Source organism: Delphinapterus leucas, chromosome 2 (assembly GCF_059928025.1).
Source record: "Delphinapterus leucas isolate spDelLeu-1000000601 "Yukka" chromosome 2, BTC_Dleu_Yukka2, whole genome shotgun sequence".
NCBI lineage: Eukaryota > Metazoa > Chordata > Mammalia > Artiodactyla > Monodontidae > Delphinapterus > Delphinapterus leucas.
Genome location: NC_143130.1, coordinates 151,894,128 through 151,915,249, shown reverse-complemented (window position 1 = coordinate 151,915,249; position 21,122 = coordinate 151,894,128). Strand labels below are relative to the sequence as shown.

General features: G+C 51.7%; 1 protein-coding gene across 1 annotated transcript in view; it reads right to left on the bottom strand.

The window, feature by feature from the left end:
• Positions 1-21,122, bottom strand: part of RGS6 (regulator of G protein signaling 6) — a 575,969-nt gene that overhangs the window by 18,506 nt on the left and 536,341 nt on the right. The window contains 4 exon segments of the mRNA XM_089907925.1: positions 10,689-10,770; positions 10,773-10,836; positions 12,093-12,146; positions 15,875-15,964. Coding sequence (XP_089764051.1) covers positions 10,689-10,770; positions 10,773-10,836; positions 12,093-12,146; positions 15,875-15,964 — 290 coding nt within the window.

Below are 21,122 nucleotides of genomic sequence, written 5' to 3'. Positions count from 1 at the left end.
TAGGGTGTGAGAACAGGAGGGGCGGGCAGAGATGAGGCCACGGACAAACAGATCATCTCTTCCGGATTTGGAGCACCTTCTGGGCGGAAGGATCCCAAAGAAGGTTAGAGAGTTCGGACGCCGGGATCACTCACCCACTGCTGGAAGGAAGCCACCTCGGGGGTGAAATGCAGCGGCCATTCTGACTCTGCGCCAACAGCACTAGGCAATTGTGTTTTTAGGAAGGGAAGTGAAGAATAACTTATCCAGCTGAAACCGTGAAGACCTGTGGCTTTAGGGGAGCCCCTGCCCAGACACGCACACAGCAGCAGCGGGCAGGCGGTCCATGCGCAGAGGCACAAGCAGGTCTGCAGCGCATGTTACACACGTACCATACACTGAACACGGAGGCGTGTTATCAGGCAGGTGGCACACGCACCTGTGTGTGCCGCTGTGCACATGCTCACGTGAGTGTTCACACCACAGGCACTTGCAAAAGCATCTCATGCAAGGTTCATGAGCAACCACATGATCGGCTGTAGAGCTTTACATCAGGCTCCTAAGATGCCAATCTTTGACAGACACTGCAAACTTCAAGCATTTACCTTAAGATACATATATAAACCTGACTTTCCCCAGGAAAAAGCCATTCGTGTCAGTGGAAATGGCCTCTCTGCTTCTGTTTGTCAATACTGCAAGCAGTGGGAGCGTGCCGCCCAGGGGGCTGGCTTCCGAGGGATTTCAAAGCATCCCCTGCCACTTGGTTCTGACTTCTCCAACCACCCAACTTTGTAGCACGCAGTTAAAAAATAGGAGCCTCTGTTTATCTGGCAGATGGAACAACCAGACTTGGTGAGGTTGTACTGCTCAGGGTGGCTCCAGGCAGGCAGACAGCTGCCAGGTGAGGGTTTCTGGGAATGAGGCTTCTGCGGTGCAGAGCGCTACATCTGCAGGACTGGATTTCATGCTCTTATAGGGGAGAACCATCTCCGATCTGTGTCGGGAAGCAGGAGGCATCTTAGGGTCCTGCACCTCAGGAGTTGGGGCAAATGCCAGATCCTGACAACGTAGGCAGTGTTTCCTTGGTGGCCCTCCCCACGTCCTGGCACCGCACTGCTACAAGCCCCTAGCTCCTACAGCTTCCTGGGAAGTGCACAGGGGCCCTGAGAAATAGACCACAGGGCAGAAGCTGGTGTGCTGGGTACCACAGTCCCTCCATTCCTAGGGAAAGCAGAGAAACTGGCTCTCTGAGTTGACTTTCAAAATAAGACAATAATAATAGCTACCATTTATCGAGGAGAGTCATGAGCCGGTTGCTGTAATAAACGATGTGCTTTGCGCACATTGTCGTATTTGAGATACGCGTGTCACCATTCTCAACTGCAAAATAAATACAATAATACCTACCTTGCAGGACGTGGTTGGAAATCAGATAAGGTAATAAGAGCTAATGGGCTGCAGGTAACATCATAATAATGAAAATAATAATACAAAGAGTTATACTTAAGCATATATACCACAAACACTATGCGAAGCACTTTATGTATTCTTTCCCTCTTAATCATTTACTCTTATCTTTTTTACAGATGAGGAAACTGAGGCTTGGAGTCTGAAATGCACAGTTAAGTGGTGGAGCTGAGGGAGAACCGAAGTCCCTCTCAGGCCAAGTTCTGCATGACACGGATGCCCACAGTGCGACAACGTGAGCGCCCAAGACACGGCAGCTGTTCTTGTTATGCCCTCATTTAGTGCCAACATCCACCCAGGGCAGCAGGCATCATCGGGCAAGTGAGCGGCTTGCCCAGGGTCTTATACCAACTTCAGGTGGAGAAATAGGATTCAACGGGGGCTGCCCTTCCCTAACCCTGAGCCCATTCTCTACATTCTGGTGGCCCCTAAAGGGATGTTGTTCTCAGGGGGCGGAGCCAGCAGGTCATCTTCAGTAGGGGATGAGGATGCAGTTGGGGGAAATATCACTGCCAGGTTTTTGACATTTAACCTCTCATAGGTAGTGCTGTTCAGTCACACCCAGAGAGCTGGCTGAGGAGCAGTGAGGACAGCTCAGGGCAGGACGAGGGGCCAGTTGGAGCCTCTCAAAACAAACTCCTGCCAGGGCAAGATGCACGTCGCTGTGCAGTCCTCCGTGCAGTCCTGGGGAGGATGGAAAGAAAGGGGACCCTGACATCAAACCTACACAAAGCTGCTGAAGGGCAAGCTGGGGGCTCTAGTGGCCACCACCCCAGCCGCACGCCTGCCTGGTGATCCTCATAACGTCCTACACATCTAGAAACAATTCAGCAACGCTCTGACTGAGGGGCTAGCAAATGAGGGGCTCTGAAGCTGTATCATTACCAAGGAAACCGCCCTTGAGGATAGGAACACAGGGTGGTGACCACTCACAAATACTAATGGTTGAATCCTTTACATATATAGAATTATGGATGCCCTGGAACCTTCCAGGATCATTCAGGACAGAGAATCCATCAGAACTTCCCCTCTACTTTTGCCGCAGCTCACAAGGTTGGCTTGAGTTTTGTACTGGCTGCTCCATCTCCATTTCCCAACTTAGTATGCTATGATGGAAAGGGCAGGCCCTCTACCCTTACTTGATGGTCTGTCTTCTCCCATCAGCTGTGGGGATTTGGATGCACCGTGCTCTTGGTACAAATGAGAAAGGCCAGGGGCATGGTGTAAATCAGTTCTCCAACCCTGTGAAAGAGCATGGGCACCCCCTGGATCCCCATACCTCTCTCTCCCCTACCTCTTATATCCAGGCATCAATCACGCCCACCAGAGTTTTAAAGGCCTGTATGAGGGAACACAGTAACAATCAACTCTGACTGGGCTTTCTTTAGCTTCAAAAAATGTCTTATTAAAACTTTGCTGACTTTATCGGGATCACCATGTTTAATGAGAGGCCTCAAAGAATCTGAAAGCAAAAGATGAGGAGAGGAAAAAAGCCATAAGCTGTAATCACCATAATTATACAATCCCATGATGAGTTGAAGGCAGCCCTGGCAATGCCCGAGAGAGGAGGGAGTGTCATTTGCAATCAGGTTGGTTCTCGGGACAGCTGGCAAGAATGTGACACGAGAGCCCTTCCCTTCCCCTGAGTCCTCACGGAAGGGCCCAGGAGGAGGGGGCCCACGAGCGCAGTTTCCCCGTGGTCTAAGGTATCAGGGGGCGTGTTCTGTTCCTGGCCAGGCTGAGACAGTTTGGGGGCCAGCTTGTCCTCCTGGAACCTGCACTGGCATTAGGTAAAAGGCAAACCGGCTTGATCATCTTTTCTGCTTTCAACAAAACACCCTTGCTGGATGGAAATGATGTCAGGCCAAGCCTTCTCCAGGATAAGGCCAGGGCACCCCACACACGCCAACCCTGGCTGTGCTCAGCCTCCCTAAGCCAACGGGCACCGGTGTCCTCCACGCACTGATTTCCTCCTGGGCATTCAGGCGAGAGAGCCCTGTTGCCCAGGGCTCAGCTGCAGCAGCAGCAGCGACTGGCTTAAAAAACCGAAAACAAAAGGCCAGGATGACGAGCGAAGGGCAGCAATTCCAGTTCTTGACAGTGGCCTTGCCTTCATCGTCGTCATCTGGCTTTTCTCCCTCAAGGTAACATCTAATCTTCTCCGGATCCCTCTCCTCCAGTCTCAGCAAACTCCCTCCATGTGATCTGTCCTCCTTTTCCATAGCTTATTTATAAACCATATGATAAAATGCAGTAGTTCACAAATATTTAATGCATCCGAGGATTCCAGAGGTGATGGAATTCAGAGCAGAAACCTGCTCTACCATATCCCTGGCCACTCAGCTTCTGAACGTTTCCAGGGAGCTCCTTTTTTCCTTGGGGTGACATATTCCATCATTGGGAAGCTGCTACCGTTAGAATATTCTTAGAATGAGTGACCGTCCCCATGTCTTCTACGCATGTGTTCTAGCTTTGTCTGGAACAATCCAGAAATGTCCACTCACTCTGGGAGACGAACACACATATAGCTCTAGATGGTTACTGAATCTCTTTAGGGGCAGGACACCTTTATCTCCTTCAGTCTCATCTGACATGGCTTCCAGAGTCCCCAGCTATTCTCTTCTGAATTTTCTCTAGTTTGTTGAAGTTCCCGATAAAGTGCAGGGGGCTTAGAACCAAGATTCAACACAGTCTAGAGCAACACAGAGAGCAGTGGAGCACTTCTTTTCTGACTGTTCCACTTTTGTTATTACAACCTAAAGTTGCTTAAAAAAAAAAAGTGATCGCATCCTGCTTTTGCTTCTATCAGGCTTGTAATCAATTGCAACCCCAGAATTTTTTAAACTTGAATTACAGTGAAGGCTAGGAATGCCACCCTGTAGTTGTGAGACTGAATTTTTTTTAACATAAATTTTATCTGGTTAAATTATACCTGGTTGTTTGGACCCATCATTCTACCTGAAGGAGATGGTTTTATGGTAATTCCATTACCTATCCTATGAGCAGTACCTTCCGGGTTTGCAACTTTGAGTGTGACTGACATGTTTATCTCTCCATCTGAGTCATCAAAAAGGATGTGGATAGGACAGGGCTATGGCTGGACCCTTGTGGCCACAACTAGAAACTGCATTTCCCACGGACATAGATCTGTTAATTCACCATCTTATCAGCCATTAAGATGCGATGAATATACTTGCTTTCCCTAATTATGGGCAAACATAGAGGCAGCGGAGGTGGAGGGGGTACAGGGGACAGGAACTGATAGTATTTTCAACCTTATTGCACTGGTATCTGGTCACAAATAAATATTTTCTGGAGCAAGGGATGTAGTTATGACGGTCATCCATCTACAGTAAGCCAGGCTTGCAAGGAGGGTGTGGAAAGTTCCTGCAAATATTACACCAGTGAGGCCCATTCTTGTCTGGGGCTGTGGTGCCATCGCTCAGGCCAAAATGAATTGACCGTGACCAGCGGGTGTGGCAGAACTCTTGCCATTTGGACGCTGCCACTGCCCGGGTAGCTATACACTCCCAACCCCGTCCCACCTTCCCATCTGTCAGGGAGCCAGCAAACAAACACTCAAGGGTCTTTCTCTCATTGGCCTTCAGGTAACATCACTAAACTGAAGATCCCACTGCTCCAAGCTCTTTTCAGCTCCCCTGCAGTGTCCCAGTTAGCATTCTGCTTCATAGCAACATTTTAGAGATTGTTCCTTCCTATGGATTTGTATCCTGCCCTCCTTCCAGAATACCATGGTTCCCAAACTCGATTTGAACCAAAGATGCTCATTTGCTGCTCAGAAACAGGGGAGACTCCCGCGTTGCTTTCACCAGGAGCTCATTCTGGGGAAATGCCGCGGCTGGCTTACTTCTCAACCTTCGAAGTCCTTTGACCTTGAGCTCTCTGACTTCTAACCGTCCAGTCTGGACACAGGCAGAGTTGGGTCTCTTCTCCCTGACCTTGACATTGGCAGCTTTGTCTCCTTCCTAGGCTCCTGCTATTCCAAAGCCTGCCTAATGCCTGGAGGTTTGTCTCCTGCCCCTTGCGTGGTACTGCTGCTCCCCTGGCAGGTCCGAGGCGGATTCTGTCCTCTGGAGAAGCGGGCGTCCTGTCCCCTGCGTGGCCTGCACTCCCCGCCGTTCATCCCGCTGAGGGCCCTGTGGTCGGTCACCTTCACCCTCTGCCTTCTCCCTGGACAGATGGGAGCCCATGGCCGTTCTCACGTGGCTGCCTGGGAACATGAGCCAGAAATCTGACGGTACAAGCAACAGGGAACGGGCTGAAATCCCACAGCCCCATCAGCCACTTCTAAAGAGAGAGATCCTTCTAGAAGGACGTCTTTCCTGAGTGGGGGGTAGGAGGAAGGCTCTGTTATGGCAAAGGGCTGCAGGTCAGCTCCCGAAATAGCTTCCCACCTGGCACATCCATCCACAGTGTGCCCCCAGCCTGCCTCGCGGGAGACTGGCAGGGATGCGATTTGGATCGGAATCACTGGCTGTAAACACACAGCTGTGCCTTTCTGCCTCATGGGAGTTTTTCACTTGACTGCTCGGCACACTAGGGTCTGGGGAAGGCAGGAGAAGCCCGGGGTGGGGGAGAGGGAGGGCCGGCCAGAGGAGGAGGGAGTAGTTTTGCAGAGCCTAGCTGTCCCCCGGGTCAGGAGGCTGAGTCACTGCCGCATTTCTTCTCGAGTGGGCACTCCGCGGGGAGGGTGTTTTTGGCTGCTTTTGGTTGACAGGTTGAACCATCAGCTGGGGGTTCCTCCTTCCAAGAGGAGTGGCAGTGTCAAAAATGACAACCTCTGACCCTTTTTGATAAATAAAAATCTCACCCTTCCCCAGAGTTTCAGAAAGAACCCCTCCCAACACCCCCATGGAGAGCCGCTTTATCTCTTTGTCTTCTCTGTATCCTGCCAGCTAAGCTGATTCAGCTGTCTTACATTTGATAGTTGGTTTATAAAAAAAATAAACTTTTGCATTTTCATTTTCCAGCTACAAAACTATAATATTAAACATGCTTTTTCAGACTTCACTTGGACCCTAGGTGGAGAGAGAAGGATCGAGACCAGAGGAGGCCTAACCCACCACTGACTATAACCAGGTTAACACGCCCTCTGGGCCCTCTTTTTGGGCCTTAAGAGAGGACAGTGGAAAGCCGGCCCGGAGTTGTCCAGGGAACTAGAAAGTGTGGTAGTAGGAGAACAGCAGAGTGATGCTGAGGTCACCAGATACTCAGAGTCTATTTTGCCCACCCTCCCACAATGCACGGGGTGATGTGGCAGCAGCCACGCAGAGCCCATCCCTCTGCCCGACTGACCTCACCCCCACCTCCCGACACACACCCAGCTGGGCATCCATCCCAGAATGGCGGGGACTGCGGCACCGGCAAGACTGACAGGGTGCGTGGTGCCTACCCTGCTCTTTGTGACCTCTCCCTCCCTGCCCTCCAGGGGTCACAGTGTACAGTGAGCCCTGAGCGATGGAGGGATGGGGCCTGTGCGTCAGGTGCCAGTCGCACCCAGTTCTGACGGTGCCTTATTGTCAAATCCCCGTCAAAGGATTTTAAATACACACCCAACTCAATTCCAAATATGGTTTACTTCCCAGTGTCAAGGGTGGGCAGCCACTTCCCAGGCAGGAAGGCAGCTCCTCTCTCACTCTGAGGGGTGATTAGCACAACTCGCAAATCTCGGGATAGAGAGAAGCACAGACCTATAGAACATTACAGCTGAAAAGGTCCACAGAGACGATCCAGTCCACACCATTGTTCACAGGAGAAAACCAGGGCTCAGAGAGGGCTAGTGATGGGCCTGAGGCCACACTGTTAGCAAGCTGAGCCTGGAAGCAGGAGCCACCCTGCATGGAGGCTCCTGAGGAGTTCCCCAGAGCCCCAGGGGAAGTCCCTGCTGCTCAAGACAGGCAGGTTTTCATGTTTTCCCTCCCAAGCACTGCTATGGAATCCGTCCCCATCTCGAGGCAGGCCCGGGTCTCACTGCTGCTGGATCTCAGGGCTCTGAGATGGGAGAGGCTGGCACTACAGTCTGCGACCCAGACGTCCTCATGGGGCCCAAGGACTGTTTGCAATCAGAATCAACTCTAAAGAATTTTTAGCCAATCGTTCCTTGCTGGAGGCCCGAAAGGATTTTTTCAACTGAGGTCAAAGCCCTCTGGGGGCTCTGCTGAGTCTAGGTGTTTGAGAACTCATTGCAGCCAAGTGCACGGCTCTGCCCCTGACACGCTGAGGGGGTGGGGGAGAGCCTCCCCGGGGAAGGAGCTGCTGTGGGGGGGGAGGGGGGCCGAGCACCCTGGCTGCCGGCCCTCTGCCTCGCCTGCCAAGGGTCTCAGCCTTCCACTTCTGGTTCAGCACCTGGGCCTGGGGCCGGAGCTGCCTGGAAGGTGGTGGGAGGTGAGCTGCAGACTTTTTAGCCCTCATTAGCTTTTCCTTGGCTTTTGGTTGGGGCGGGAGGAAAGGGAGAGGGAGGGAGGGTGACAGCTGGCTCCCAGAACTTCCTGGTCTCCATCTGACTTTCCCGCTGCATTCCTTGGCAGGCAGGACAGAAACGCTTGGAGATGCTGCTTGGCGCGTGCCAAGGCTCCCTCAGCTCCCGGTCCTTGCTGTTTCAATTCCAAGGAGCACCTCGACAAAGCCCAACTGTGATGCTCTCTTAGGAGGGGGATGAACACCTGGCTCTCATCTCTGCTCTCCTCTGAGGCCTCCAGCGTAGCTCAGGCACCAGCAACCCCATTGCCCATCTCGGGAGCCCGAGGCTACAGTTGATGAGGCTCTCAAGAGGACACCTGGGGCTTTGGCTGAGTGCCCAGGCAAAGGTGTCCAGGGAGGCTGATGCCACCGTCACCCACGGCTGCCACTTCTTCTAACTTAAGTGCTATCCCTTGCAGATACCATGCAGAGGACTTTTTCTAGCTTTTCCTCCCAGAGTTCCTCCTGTGGAGTTCTCACCAGATGGCTTTGGCCACCATGTGAAAAGGGCAATCAAATTGCTGCTGTTGAGCCTTGGCTAACGGCCCTCCTCCCATGCATCCTTGCTGTCCTCTATGTCAGAGTCGCCCCTTGTGGGGCCCTCCCTGCTTTGCGGTAGACCCTGAAGGAATGAGCACGCCTAAGAGAGAGCAGGGGGATGGACAGCCTTTCTGCTCTGGCCACCCTCATACCCTCATTGTCATCTGTCAGCCGCAAAACCAGGAAGATGGTGGAGAATGGCAGACTGGTGGCCACTGAGCAGTAGCAAGTGGTCTCTAGTTAGAGAAGAACCTCCTCCCCCCGTCAGCAGTGCCTGGGACCTCCCACCAGAGAGTCTGCAGAGGAGATGGAGGGTGATGCAAAGGCAATCCACAGAAGTTTCCTACTGTGGCTTTCATATTCTACAGCCACTGTGAAAGGAAGCTTCCCAGTGGACAGGACTAGGGAGAGAGAGGCTCCATTCATTTGACCTGAGGCCATGTCTTAGGCCCCCTTTGAGAAGCTGGGCCTGGAGCTCTTGGGACCGGGGCCACCATGTTCAGTGATGTGAGTCATCCACTGCACAAGGGCAGCTGAGGGTCAAGGAGGGGCTGAACCCCAGCTGCGCATCGCTTGGCCAGCTGGGCATCCGTGGGGCTGGGCTCATCAGAGGGAGTCCTATTTTCTGCTCTGAATAAAAATGCGATGTGGGCTGGCTGTGCCACGCCATGGACTTTGAGTGACGTTTGCTTCTGAACCCGGGCCTGCCCTGTCAAAAAGCAGGCCATTATGCAAGCTCCGTGGCTCTAGGTGGCCCAGCTACACAATGCCTTGGCACAGCGTACCCCCCATTGGCTCTGATGTTCAAGCTCTGCGTGACTCAGAATGACGCTTCCATTGGAAGGAGCAGCTCACCCAGCAATGCCTCTGATGGGGATCGCAAGGCTCCTTCTGCACCCAAACCAGGGTGGCCCCAGCAGCTTCCGTGAACCACAATGAACTAGGATCTCACGTCAAAGGGGGCATCTGGGGCCTTCAACAGATAATCCCTCCATATCATGATACATCTGAGTCTTGGAAAGAACGACCTGCTTTCTCCACATGTTCCTCCTTTACCAAGAAAAGAAAGGACACTGGCGTGGGAGAAATTCTGGACCCAGATTCAGTTTTGATAAGAAGTGAGCTGACTGAGATAACTAACCATCTGGGTCAACATTTCTTGCCACTAGTTAGTCCTAAATGGCAGCTGGCCTCACATCCTTGGTGCATGGACTGCCCAGCTTCACCCCGTCATTTCCCCATTATTGGTTCCACGACATGGATGGTCTTTTTATACATATTTCCCAGCACCATGAGAATGCTACTGAACAAGTCTTTCATTGAGTTTTATAGTTTGCAGTATGTAGCAGATGAAATATTCACGTAGACCTTCTTTTAAAGAAATCAAGCACTTTATGTATATTATATCCAGAAAATGGCCATCAAAGTGCAAGGCATTTTCGTTGGCTGGTTAATTCCGTTTGGTTAGAACACTGGGCTGTGGAGACCACGTTCTCGGGTTCCAGCCTCAAGTACTCTGAGAGTTGCTACTATTCTACGGCCACGGGCAGTTTCCTCAAACTCAGCCTCATCTTGTTACCCTAAGTGGTGTTACCCCAAGAGCACAAGGAACAAGGATGGATCAATACAAATCCATCTCCACCTCCACCACTGGAAACAAAAACTCAGAACGCCCCACCCCTTAGAGTCTTCATAGAAAACATAGCATGGAATTTAGGAATTTTTTGGTTTTGAAGTTTGGGCCTTCTCTCATATAGATTCTAAAAAATCTCAGGAACTTGGCAGATTTCTCTTTCAGCCGGCCCTGAAACACCTCTGTAAGTTCTTCCATGTGCACACTTCAGACGCGTGGAAGGTGATGTCTGGTGCTTTCTCGTTCCAAACGCTTTGTTAACAGACCTTGGAGAACCACTGAACCAACACCACTTCTGGGATGAAGGAACATCAATAAATGCTCTTCACAGAGCTTCACTGAGATCATGCTTGCTTTCCCAATACCCACTTCTCATGAAGAGCAGCCTGGAGATGTTTGGATGCCTCATCCAAGTACCGGGCTTCCTCTCACACCCTCAGCCCACGCAGTCAACCTGAAGGGCCTCCATGGGGCTGCAGGAGTTCTGCTTTCTCCACAGTATACTCTGAGCTTGTCAACAAAACCCCTAAACATCTTCCGCCTACAGCCTCCAGGCCTCAAAAGAGAGGGAGGGGTGGGTTCCCACCACTCTCTATCAGCCATCGGGGGTGAAGGAATTCCTGTTGGCCTTGCCTCTAACAGCCCGTGGCAGCTTCTTGGTGTATGAAGTTACGTGTCCGTGGCAAACCAGCCATGAAGACAGACAGGGGAACCACAGGTCTTACACTGTGCAAGTTCTGATTTCTCATGAGGAAAGGCCATGGGGAGAAAAGACCAAAGAAGAGATGGGATGAGCACCCATATTTTAATTGCCACCTCCTAGAGTTCCTGTGATGTTTACATCTAGCAAATTCAAAATGATGTTTAAATTCAGTTAAGATGCACCTAGCTATGACAGGTAAATGACCAGGTTGTTTTCAACCCAGAATTCTTAGACTTTTCATTAAAGGGATAAAATAACGATACTAATCACACAGTAGTCAGGTTTACAAGGACTCTCCTCTTCAATAGAGGGAGGAAAAAGGCAAGTTAGCATCAGTGGGTTTCCACCCTTTGGGAAGGGAAATTTGGCCAGTTCCACACATGGGATCCCTGCTCCCTGGCTGCCACGTTGGTTCTCTCTGGTTTGACGTGAAGAGTGCAGGCTGGGCCCCATGAACTCAGCAGCTTGTTTTTGACAAGTGAGTGAATGAGCGGGACTGAGTGCTTCCTGTGCATCAAGCCCTATGCCCCTGCCTTACAGAGAACATCATGGAAAGGGGAGATGGGTCTGTGCTGTTCTACAGATCATAGCCCAGAATCTCCACCAGGCACCATGGGGAAGACCCTCCCACGGCCGCTCCACCCCATGGCTACTGCCCTCCTCTCCCTGTCACGCTGTGCAAAGAAGGCTGACAAGGGGCGGTCAGGGATGTGGGAACTCATGCAGAGGCCACTAACACACACACACACGCCAGCTGTAGACCGCATCGCCACAACCCATGCAGCACGGCCGCCTTAGGCACACGCAAAAGCCGCCGACACAGCAGCAGCGGCAGCTGGCCTCTGGCACCCGCATGGTTGTCAGAGTCCACAGAGGGAAATTTGGATGTTTTTTTAGATGAGCTATGGTTCTGAGCCAATTTATTTTATGGTCCGGTTGGACGGCCTTCTCCCTGGGCTGCTGCAGAGGCCAACTGAGCAGCCCCGAGGGCAGCGGGGAGCTCCTTCCTCCTCAAGGCCACAGACAGAAGATCAAATGCCAGGCCCGAGGCTGGGCGGTTGCCCCGTGCACCGTCTGCAGAGGGAGCCGCCGGGCCCTTTGTCTTTTGCAGATCCATCCCTAGGAGAGAAGCCGCCAACCCTCGACCCTTGCAAAAGAAAACGGGTGGGTGTGTTGAGGGGAAAGCACTGGGCTCCCTCCCATCCCAGAGGAAACGACAATAACCACCACCGTACACACAGAAAACAAAACAGAGAAAAACAACAACCAAAGAAAACCAGCTGAACTTACCACACTGCGAGTGAACTTTTCTAAGGAAGTTCTACGACCTTGCTCACTTTCTGGCTTTAGGGGAAAAAAAAAAAAAAAAAAAAAGATAGGGAGAAAAATACAGAAAAAAAAAAAAAATCTTCAGCTTACACATCGTTCCCCAAGAGCAGCAGCGGCAGCTAACGAACCAAAACAAAAGCAAGACAGGGCGTGGGGGGAAAAAGAAAAAAAACGGGACAAGAGAAGCAGCCAGAGCTGTGTGCAACAGTCAGTGGGAGAGACGGAAAACAGAGCCTCCCTGGAGCTGTGAGGAGAGAGGGGTGTTTGCTTCTAGAAGAGCCATTAATCGTGCTTCGGGGCTGAAGTAGGAGCCACCGGGCTGGGAGCCGGGCTCTCGGTCTGCAGTTTGGAACTGCCTGCTCACTGCTTTTGAGTGGCCGAGCCCACGCGCAGCAGCCAACTGGGGGCCCCAACGAGGGACACAAACCAGACGAGCTTCCAGGGCCAGCGGGGCCTGTGGGGGAATCCTGCTGAGACAGCCGAAGTGGCCGTGGGCGAGGTGAAGTCATCAAGTCCTCCATGAGTCTGGGTTAGGACTTTCTCTGAGATTTTTCTGCTCAGATGCAGCCAGGAAGTTTGTTAACTTCCTCAACATCCTCGTGGCCCCTAGTGACTCTCGTTCTGTGTCCTTAGACCAAGGAGGCTCTACCCAGGTCTTTTGCAACCACAAAGATCTTGGGCCTCAGAAGGAGCATTCTGGACAGAAAATGCTCTCTCGGTACTCGGGCAGGTGACCCCTTCCAAGGTTTACTCACGGCAGGTGACAGCAGGCTCAGGAACCTCCCAGGGACTCCAGGCTGAGGGTCTCCCCACACAGGGGGAAGAGGAGGCAAAGCCCCTGGACGCTCCCCCCAGGCCTGGCCGTTCTCCTCTAGTGGAGGAGGAGGGGGTGTGGTGTGGACCTGACCCTCTCCTCAACTTTCCTGCTTTTCCAAGGGGGGAGAATTACATCCCGAATACCTGCTAGTTTATCCCAGAGCCCAGTTCCAAGGTCCTGAATCCATGCCTGGGAAATCTGGAGAGCACACACACTCATGTGGACACACACACAGCAAATAATGGAAATTAGAGAGCTGAAGAAGCAGCCAGGTGTCTGTGGGTCTGCAGGATGTGCTGGAAGCAGAGGGGGCCAAAGGTAGCCACTGTGGGTGTGGACAAGGTCAGAGGGCTTCCTTGGCTGTCATGCCCCATCCCCTCAGCTGGCTGCCGGGAGACAGAGAGGATGCTGCAGAAGGAAGACACAGCACAAAGGACACACCGCCGCAGAGCCAGGCTGGTCTTTCTCCTTCAGGCACAGGGAACTGATGGATCCGTGCTTGGCCTGGCACCATACTGAGTCTCCCCGCTGGGGATGGCAGGACTCAGCTTCAACCCAGTGGGCAGCCCGGGGGCTGTCTGTGCAGCTCAAGTCAGGCCAGTCCTAGGCCCCGCAGCTGGCATTCTGCGCCTGGCATTCTTGTCCCTTGGCTCCTGAGCTGCTGCTCACAGAGAGTGGCCACTGGCCTGACTTATTCAGGTTCGTCTGCCTTGCACAGGTCCTCCGAGCTGCCCTGGAAAACTGTACTTAAGTACTGGTACTTAAGCGTTCTGGAGGGGCCCCTCAAAACCCAGCGCACCTGTCCTTGAGACCTGGCTCATCAGAGCAACTAACCTGATCTCTGAAAATACTAGGATAGACGAGGAATTAGGGAGGAAGGACTGGAAGGCTATGCCTCCAGACTCCATCAGGAGCCTTCCTTAGCAGTAAAGTGAGGCCGATTTACATCCCTCCTCTTAGCTGGACCTTGTGGCTCACCTCCCTTCATGACCTGGACATGTAGATCGCATGGTAAGCCCATCCCTGACATCAGAAGACACTCTAGGCCTACCTGGAAGTGCCGAGTTACAAATCCAGTCCATGCCTGGAGACTCGGGGAGAAATGGAAGAAGAGGTAGGCTTGTCGCTGACTTTGGAAACAATTAACCCCTGGATATTGAAAGGGCTTTGGCATCTGCAAGAGCTTTCTGCCCCAAGGACACTCCTTGGTGTAAGGGCTGGAAGGATAATTCTAATGAACTTCATCTGTGACATTTTACGGGCAGGCCGTCCGTTCCTTCCTCATTCAAGTGACCTCCTCCGAGAAGCTTTCCTCGTACGGGAGGATCTGTGGAATCTCAGCCCCACTCCCTGTGCTGGGGTGTGTTTTCCCTTTGTGCTCAGACCCACAGGGAGACTGAATGGCCTCTGGCTTCTTCTGGGTGTGTGGACAGGCCCAGATGGGTCAGACTGCTAGAGGCTCACAATTTCCCCACACCGGGATCAGTTCAGGGTCTTGAGCCACAAGAAATAAGGAACAATTACTTTGCCTTCTCCCCTGAGATCTGGGCTGGAGGCAACAAAGGTCTCCACAACTTTTCTTGAAAAAGTGGGTATCAGAGCCATTACTGGTGGGGATGTCAGCCAGCTGCATCAGGGCCTCTCCACCTCCACCCTCTGGCAAGGGAGCGGGCTGGAGGTCAGGCTTCACATTTTCCATCGTAGTAGTGACACCTGATGGAAGGGATGCAGGCCAACAAGAAAGCTGGGTTCCTCACACTCTGGGAGTCCCCAAAGTCTGCTTCTCTTTCTCAGGCTCTTGGGGATGTCCTCAGGGCTACCTAAGGGCAGGCAAGCAGGATATAAATGCTCTTCTAGACTCAGGAGTGCTGTGGGACCAGCCAGATATGCAGACTAGATGCTGGCACGTGAGGTCACAGTACACAGAAAGAGGGGCTGTGTGGCTGAGAGAGGAAGCCCGACAGACAGCGTGTTGCTGGACAACCACAGGCTCAGGGACTGCTGCCGGGAGGCTGAGAGGGAGAAGAAAGGGATGCGCATGGTCCTAAGCGGCATGGCACGGGAGTCCCGGGACTTGGTGCAAGGAGAGCCCCATTAACCACACGTGGGCCTCAGATGAGAACCTAGACGTGCAGAGCGTTTGCAGGCATACTGGAACCTTGAGCTGTCCCTCCTGCCTCCCCTTTTCCAGACCCCATGTCCCTCCTGGCTCTTCCTTCCCTCCTCCCATAAATCCAGCTGAGTTCATCCCTGCCTCAGTCACTCCCCACCACCCTGCATGCTGAGGGTCCCTGCACCCCCAAGTCCAGACACTGAGGGCCACAGGGAACGAGGACTTCATTCAGAGTGGAGGAGGAGGAAGGAGCTAGGATGCCGTTACTTCTTGGTTAAAAGAAAAAGCAAATGCTGTGGGGCAGGTGAGGGAGAGGGAGGGGCAACCACCCCAGGAAGGACTTCAGGTGCCAGATCGCCCCCTGGAAACCTATAAGCGTTTCTATCCAGAGGGGGGCGCCCCAATCCTTGCCTCATACTCATCCCTGAGCCGGTCGGGGACAGAAAATCTGTGGGGAGGGGCTGGACTCTTCAGTGTTTCCTAAGGGATTGGCTGATGTCACTGCCAGCCCTGTGCTCCTGGGCTGAGCCACTGCAGCCTCAGAATTTGGTCACACTCTCCACTGTGGGCAGGACACGCAGATGGAGACGATGGGTCCAGGGAGACAGGATGCCACACCCTGGACCTTGTGGGGGGGCTGATGTGGTGACAATCCTAATTATGTTCTATTGGAGTGGGACCAGGTACAGAAGGGAAAGAAGAAAAGAGAAAAGAAATAAAACCCAAGGGATGACATTCTCATTTCACACCAGCAGCAAGCAGCAGGCAAAGGTCAACAGTGCTAAGAAAGGCAAGGCTGCCCTTCGCAGATACCTTCTTCCTGGCGAGCAGCAAGTCCTGGTAAGCGTTTGACCGGAGGAAGCGGGCATAGCTGTCGCTCTTCATCAGCTTGTAGATGTGCTCCTGGAAAGGCGGGAGGTGGGAAGACACAAGAAAGAACTGTCAACCAGTGCTAAAGGGAACTGCGACCCAACTGGCCACTGTGTTAGGAAAGAAACAAACAAACCGAAATATGCTTGTCTGTACCCGGAAAAACATGTAACATGTTGGCTTTGTTTCGTTTTTTTCCCACTCAGAAAACACCAACCAAAACCTATTTTCTCTCACAGAGTAAAAGATCCTTGAGGATCATGTCGCAGAGGCTATGTAATTGGGCCTTGATGCCATGTCGGGATGCAGTACTGCTTAATGATTAAAACCACAGGCACAGCAATAAGAAGGAAGAAATCACTGATGCACCCAACCACTTGGATGAATCTCAAAGGAATTATGATGAATGAAAAAAAGCCCCAGAAGGTTACATACTGTATGATTCCACTGGTATGACATTCTTGAAATGACAAATTATAGGAACAGACAACAGATTAGTGGTTGCCAGAGGTTAGGGACAGGAGAGGGGCAGGGAGGGGAGGGAGGTGTGGTTGTAAAAGACAATAGGAAGGGTTCTTGTGGGGCTGGACTAGCTCTGTATCTTGACACATCTTACACATGTGATAGAGTTGTATAGAACTAAACACATACACACACATACGAGTACAAGTAAAATTGGGAAATCTGATAAACTCGGGGGATGTAGCAATGTCAACGTCATGGCCGTGATATTGTAGTATAGCTTTTGCAGATGTTACTGTTAGGAGAAACTGGGTACATGGGATGTCTCTATATTATTTCTTATAACTGCCTGTGAAGCTAAAAGTATCTCAAAATAAAAAGTTTAATTAAAAAAAAAGTCCACAGGCAACGATGCAATTGGGTCAGTTTGTGCATGTCAGGGCCACCATCCCATCCTGGAAGGGGACCCTTAGAACCAGATCATGGGGACATCTGGGCAAATATGCCAGGCCTGAGTCTTCCATCCAGGAGGGGCAGATGCTGGGGCAGAGTGCCTTCCTGGGCTCCTAGAGGCATTACATTCTGGCCATGGCAACGGATTTTGCCCTTCACTTCCTGCTAATTCCTATTGCCTTGTGATCCCTTCCTAATAGATCTGTCCTCATTAAGGGCAGGGAAAGCCTGTTTCATTAAAAGACGGAGCTTGTCCATTGAAAAAGGGTTATTTATTAGTTGAAATGGATGGTAGCTCAGCTTGCACAGGAAAGCCTGGCTGTCCCAAGAGAGGACCTGTTAGGAGGAGGGTGGGCTTTCCCTAGGGAGGGTGGAATCATCAGGCAGGGAAGCATCTTGCCTGATGTACACTCATTGTTCATCCCACGACGCTGGACAAGGGCCCCAGTGCTCAGGGGAATGGAGAGCTGGTCAGTGAAGAGAATGCTCAGCAAAGAGGCTGGACTGGTCATTAAGGACCTCTTCCTCGGGTACTCTTCCCAGGGGAGGAGGAAGGGGAGGTAGAGACTTCTCCTCAGCTGGGGGCACATTTAAGAAATACCTGGCCAGACTGCTGGTGCATCCCAGAGGAAGCTGGGTGATGACGATGGCTTGCTAAGACCCTCTTCCTACCCACCTCAAAAGAAAGTGAAGACAGAAAGCAAGAATCACCTTGGTGACATGTGGATCCCTCTCAGGCCATCTTCAGATGGACCATATGCAGACCTATTTGGGCACCAGCTTCATTCTTGCCCAGATGCCCCCATATTTATAAAAGCGGGTGCAGCCCTACTTGTGGGAATGGGGCCACTGAAAGGATCCCAGTGAAACGAAACACTGGCTTCAATCTGAATCTACTTTGATGATCCAGATGTGTTCTGAGTTAATAAACTTAGTGGGGACACATGTCGCTGAGTGTTTTTCTGCAAATTTCAGACAAAAACCCAGCCCACTCTAGTTTAAGCTCCTTGAGGGAACAATGTGTTTTTAATCTCTTATATGTGCATAGCGTCCAGCACAGGGTTAAATGTTAGCGGAATTTATGTTGCTTTTTGGTTCACTGAAATGCTGGTCTGAGTTTGCAAGTACTGAGCAAGCTTGCAGGCTCCATACTTGTTTTAGTTTATGATCAGATCCTGCTCTCTGTATGGAAGGAGAGTGGGGATCACACTCAACTCAAAGGAAGTCCTGATGTGGGCCTCGTGGCTCAGCCCTAATGGCCTCAGGGCCTAGACCGAGGGACATCATGGTCTTTGCATTTGCTGTCCCTTTAAAGTGGTCTAACATTTACATCTTAGGTACAAATGTTAACCCAGAGAGAAACTATCTCGCTGTCTCCTTCTTCTTGTCTCAGGCATGGCTTCTGTCTGGCCCACAGAGCCAGGTTGCTCCTGAGTCATCTGGAAAGGCCTGGCCCTCAGGCCTGGCCCCTCTCCAAACCCCTCTCCAAGGCAACAGGCCCATGCTTCTTGTTCTGACTTCTCAGAGGAATCTAAATCCCCAAGTATATCTCACAAAATACCCCCTGCTCCCCCAAGAAGAGGAAGGAAACCTTTCCCAGCCCAGCCCTTCTGGCCTTGGCAACAAATTTCATCCCTGATCTAGCTAATTCCTCCAGCTCATCGTGGGCAGGAAAAGCCACTGAAAGAAAGAACTTGTCAATTGAGAAAGAATATAGGATAAAGCAGATGCCTCAACATTTGATCCCCAGAATATTTGTTGAGCATCTCCTAGGTGCCAGGCACTGTGTCAGGCACTGAGATTCCAGCATCGCCAAGACAGAAGAGGTCCCCGCTGTCATAAAGCTTAGAGTTCACTGTATAAGGGCGTGCGTGACCAGCTGAGCTGAGGGATACAAGGAAGAAGAGCAGGTTCAGGGTGCTGTGAACGGGTATAACTGAGGATGACCTATCCTGTCCGAGGTGGGGAATGGCTGTCCCTCAACCAGAAAGAGCCTCATCAAGGTAGGAAGAGCTGAGTAGACAGGAATGTGTCTCCCAGTTCCTAGTCTGGTCAACCAGAGCAAGAAGGACAACCAGGGCCGAGGAGTAGCAGGCAGTGGTGGTCCCCTCTCGGGGGTGTGGGGGGCAGTTGATGTGGGTCAGAGGGGCAGTTTGGGCACTGCTCTTGTCCTCTCTATGTCACATGCCAACTTGGCAATTTGTTGCCAAGGCCAGAGCCAAGGTGAGGACCTTGTGGGGAGAGAGTATGGCCTGTTGGATGTGGGCTGCATAAGGCAGTCTCACTCTGCCAACCTCGTTGCTAGCCCTTGGCCATCATTATGCCCGTCTCAGATTACCCTGTAAGGAAACAACCACCAAAACAACACTCGCATGTGCAAGGCATGGTCTGAGCAAAACAGAATCCAAGAACCTCTGCAGATCGCTCATGTCCCCCACAGGGCCCGAGGCTTCAGGCCCCTCTGGGGCCTCCTCTCCCACAGCCTATGGATCCAGGACTCTCCTCTACCCTCCTCTCCTCCCCCAAGCAAAGAAGTGCAGCCTCTGATGTACCCAGTTATGGAACTCTGTGCCTTCTTCCTTGCCAGCTTTGTCTAAGAAACACAAAGACAGTAAACAGTGGGTGGGGGAATGGAGTGCTGAGGTTTTTCTGGGAATGAGAATTAAGATAGGACTCAGGGTCTTTGGCCAGTTCCCAAATGCAATGAGTTTATCACTGCCAGGGACAGCAAGTGTACAAAGCTCTTGGCAGTGACCCCTACTGATTTATGAGGGGTTCTGGTTTGTTTCCACTGCTTTGCAGACAATCAGTCTTAAGGAAAATGTATATCCAGAATCTGCAAGAAGCAGGAGAGCCACTGGCAAAACCAGCGAGCGCTCACTGACAGAATGAGAGAAAGGGCCAGAGAGAAAGAAGTTTGCATTTCTCTTCTTTGCTTTTTCTTGTCTTTTCTTGTTTTATTTCCTTCCCTCCCTCCCTCCCTCCCTCCCTCATTCCCTCCCTTGTTCCCTCCCTCCCTTCCTTCCTCTCTCCCTTCCTTCCTTCCTTCCTTCCTCCCTCCTTCCCTCCCTCCCTTCCTTCCTTCCTTCCTTCCTCCCTCCCTTCCTTCCTTCCCCAGACCCCTCCCTCCCCTGCTCCCTCTCTCTCTTTCTAAAAAACGGATGATTGAGTTGACCGTGAACAAGGAGAACTACCAGAGTCCACATCTGCCTTCCTGACACGTAGGGAGGCACCTGCTCCGGGGAGGGTGAGGATGGTTCTCCATAGGTAGAGAAACTGATGCCCTAAGGCCCTAAGCCATACTGGACATCTTAGCTACAATTCTCAGTGGGGGGAGGGAATCACACCCCATGGCGGTTGACAGTTACAGTACATGGATGTCACCCTGATGAGACACTCCACCCTCATCCAGGGCCAAGCCCGAGGTGGGAGCTTTGCTTACCTGGGATGCTAAGGCAGAAGCAAAACCAATTGGAACCACGGGCAAGATTTTATAATAACTTTAAATGGAATGTAATCTATAAAAATATTGAATGATATGTTGTACACCTGAAACTCATATAATATTGTAAATCAGCCATACTTCAATAAAAAAGATTCAGAAAAAAAAAAAAAAAAGCAATGGAGTGAAAGAAAAAAACCCCTAAACCCAAAATGACTGGAATCAGTGGAGTCCGAGACATGCGGGAGGAGGAGGGAGCGAGCAGTGCAAGCTGTCTCAAAACCACACCTGCTACAAATCAATGTTTTGCAGTGAGGGTCCTCATTTGGAAATCTCCTTTGTTTTTAGACAAGACATGGTGGGCCTCACAGCGCTGGGGAAGGTAATCAGACAAATGCCTGGGCCTTGGGCCCCAAGCATGCTGGAGCAGTTAGACTACTTCAGAACACCCTTACGTCCTCCTCTTTGCTGTGGGTTCCTGAAACAGCTACGATCTCATCCCCCAGCTTTAGAGCATCCTCCTGGAGTGGGAGGCCGCTCAGCTGGAGCATTGCACAGCTGCCAAGAGCTTTTCTTGGGATTTTCAAGTGTCCTGTTTTTCTTTTGCAGATGTATGTGTCTCTGTCCTCTGTCCTCTTGGGAACACCCAAGCTTCCTGGAACAACATCCAGCCTTTGGGAACTGTTGGGTCCCTTGTGGTCCCTTGAAGGAAGATGACGCTGTGGGGCAGGATGTGACATTGCCGTGTTAAGACGCTGGAAGGGGGGCTGGGCTGGGGGCCAAAGGTTTGGATTCAGGTCCTGAGTCTGCCTTTTCCAGCCCCGCCGAGCACAC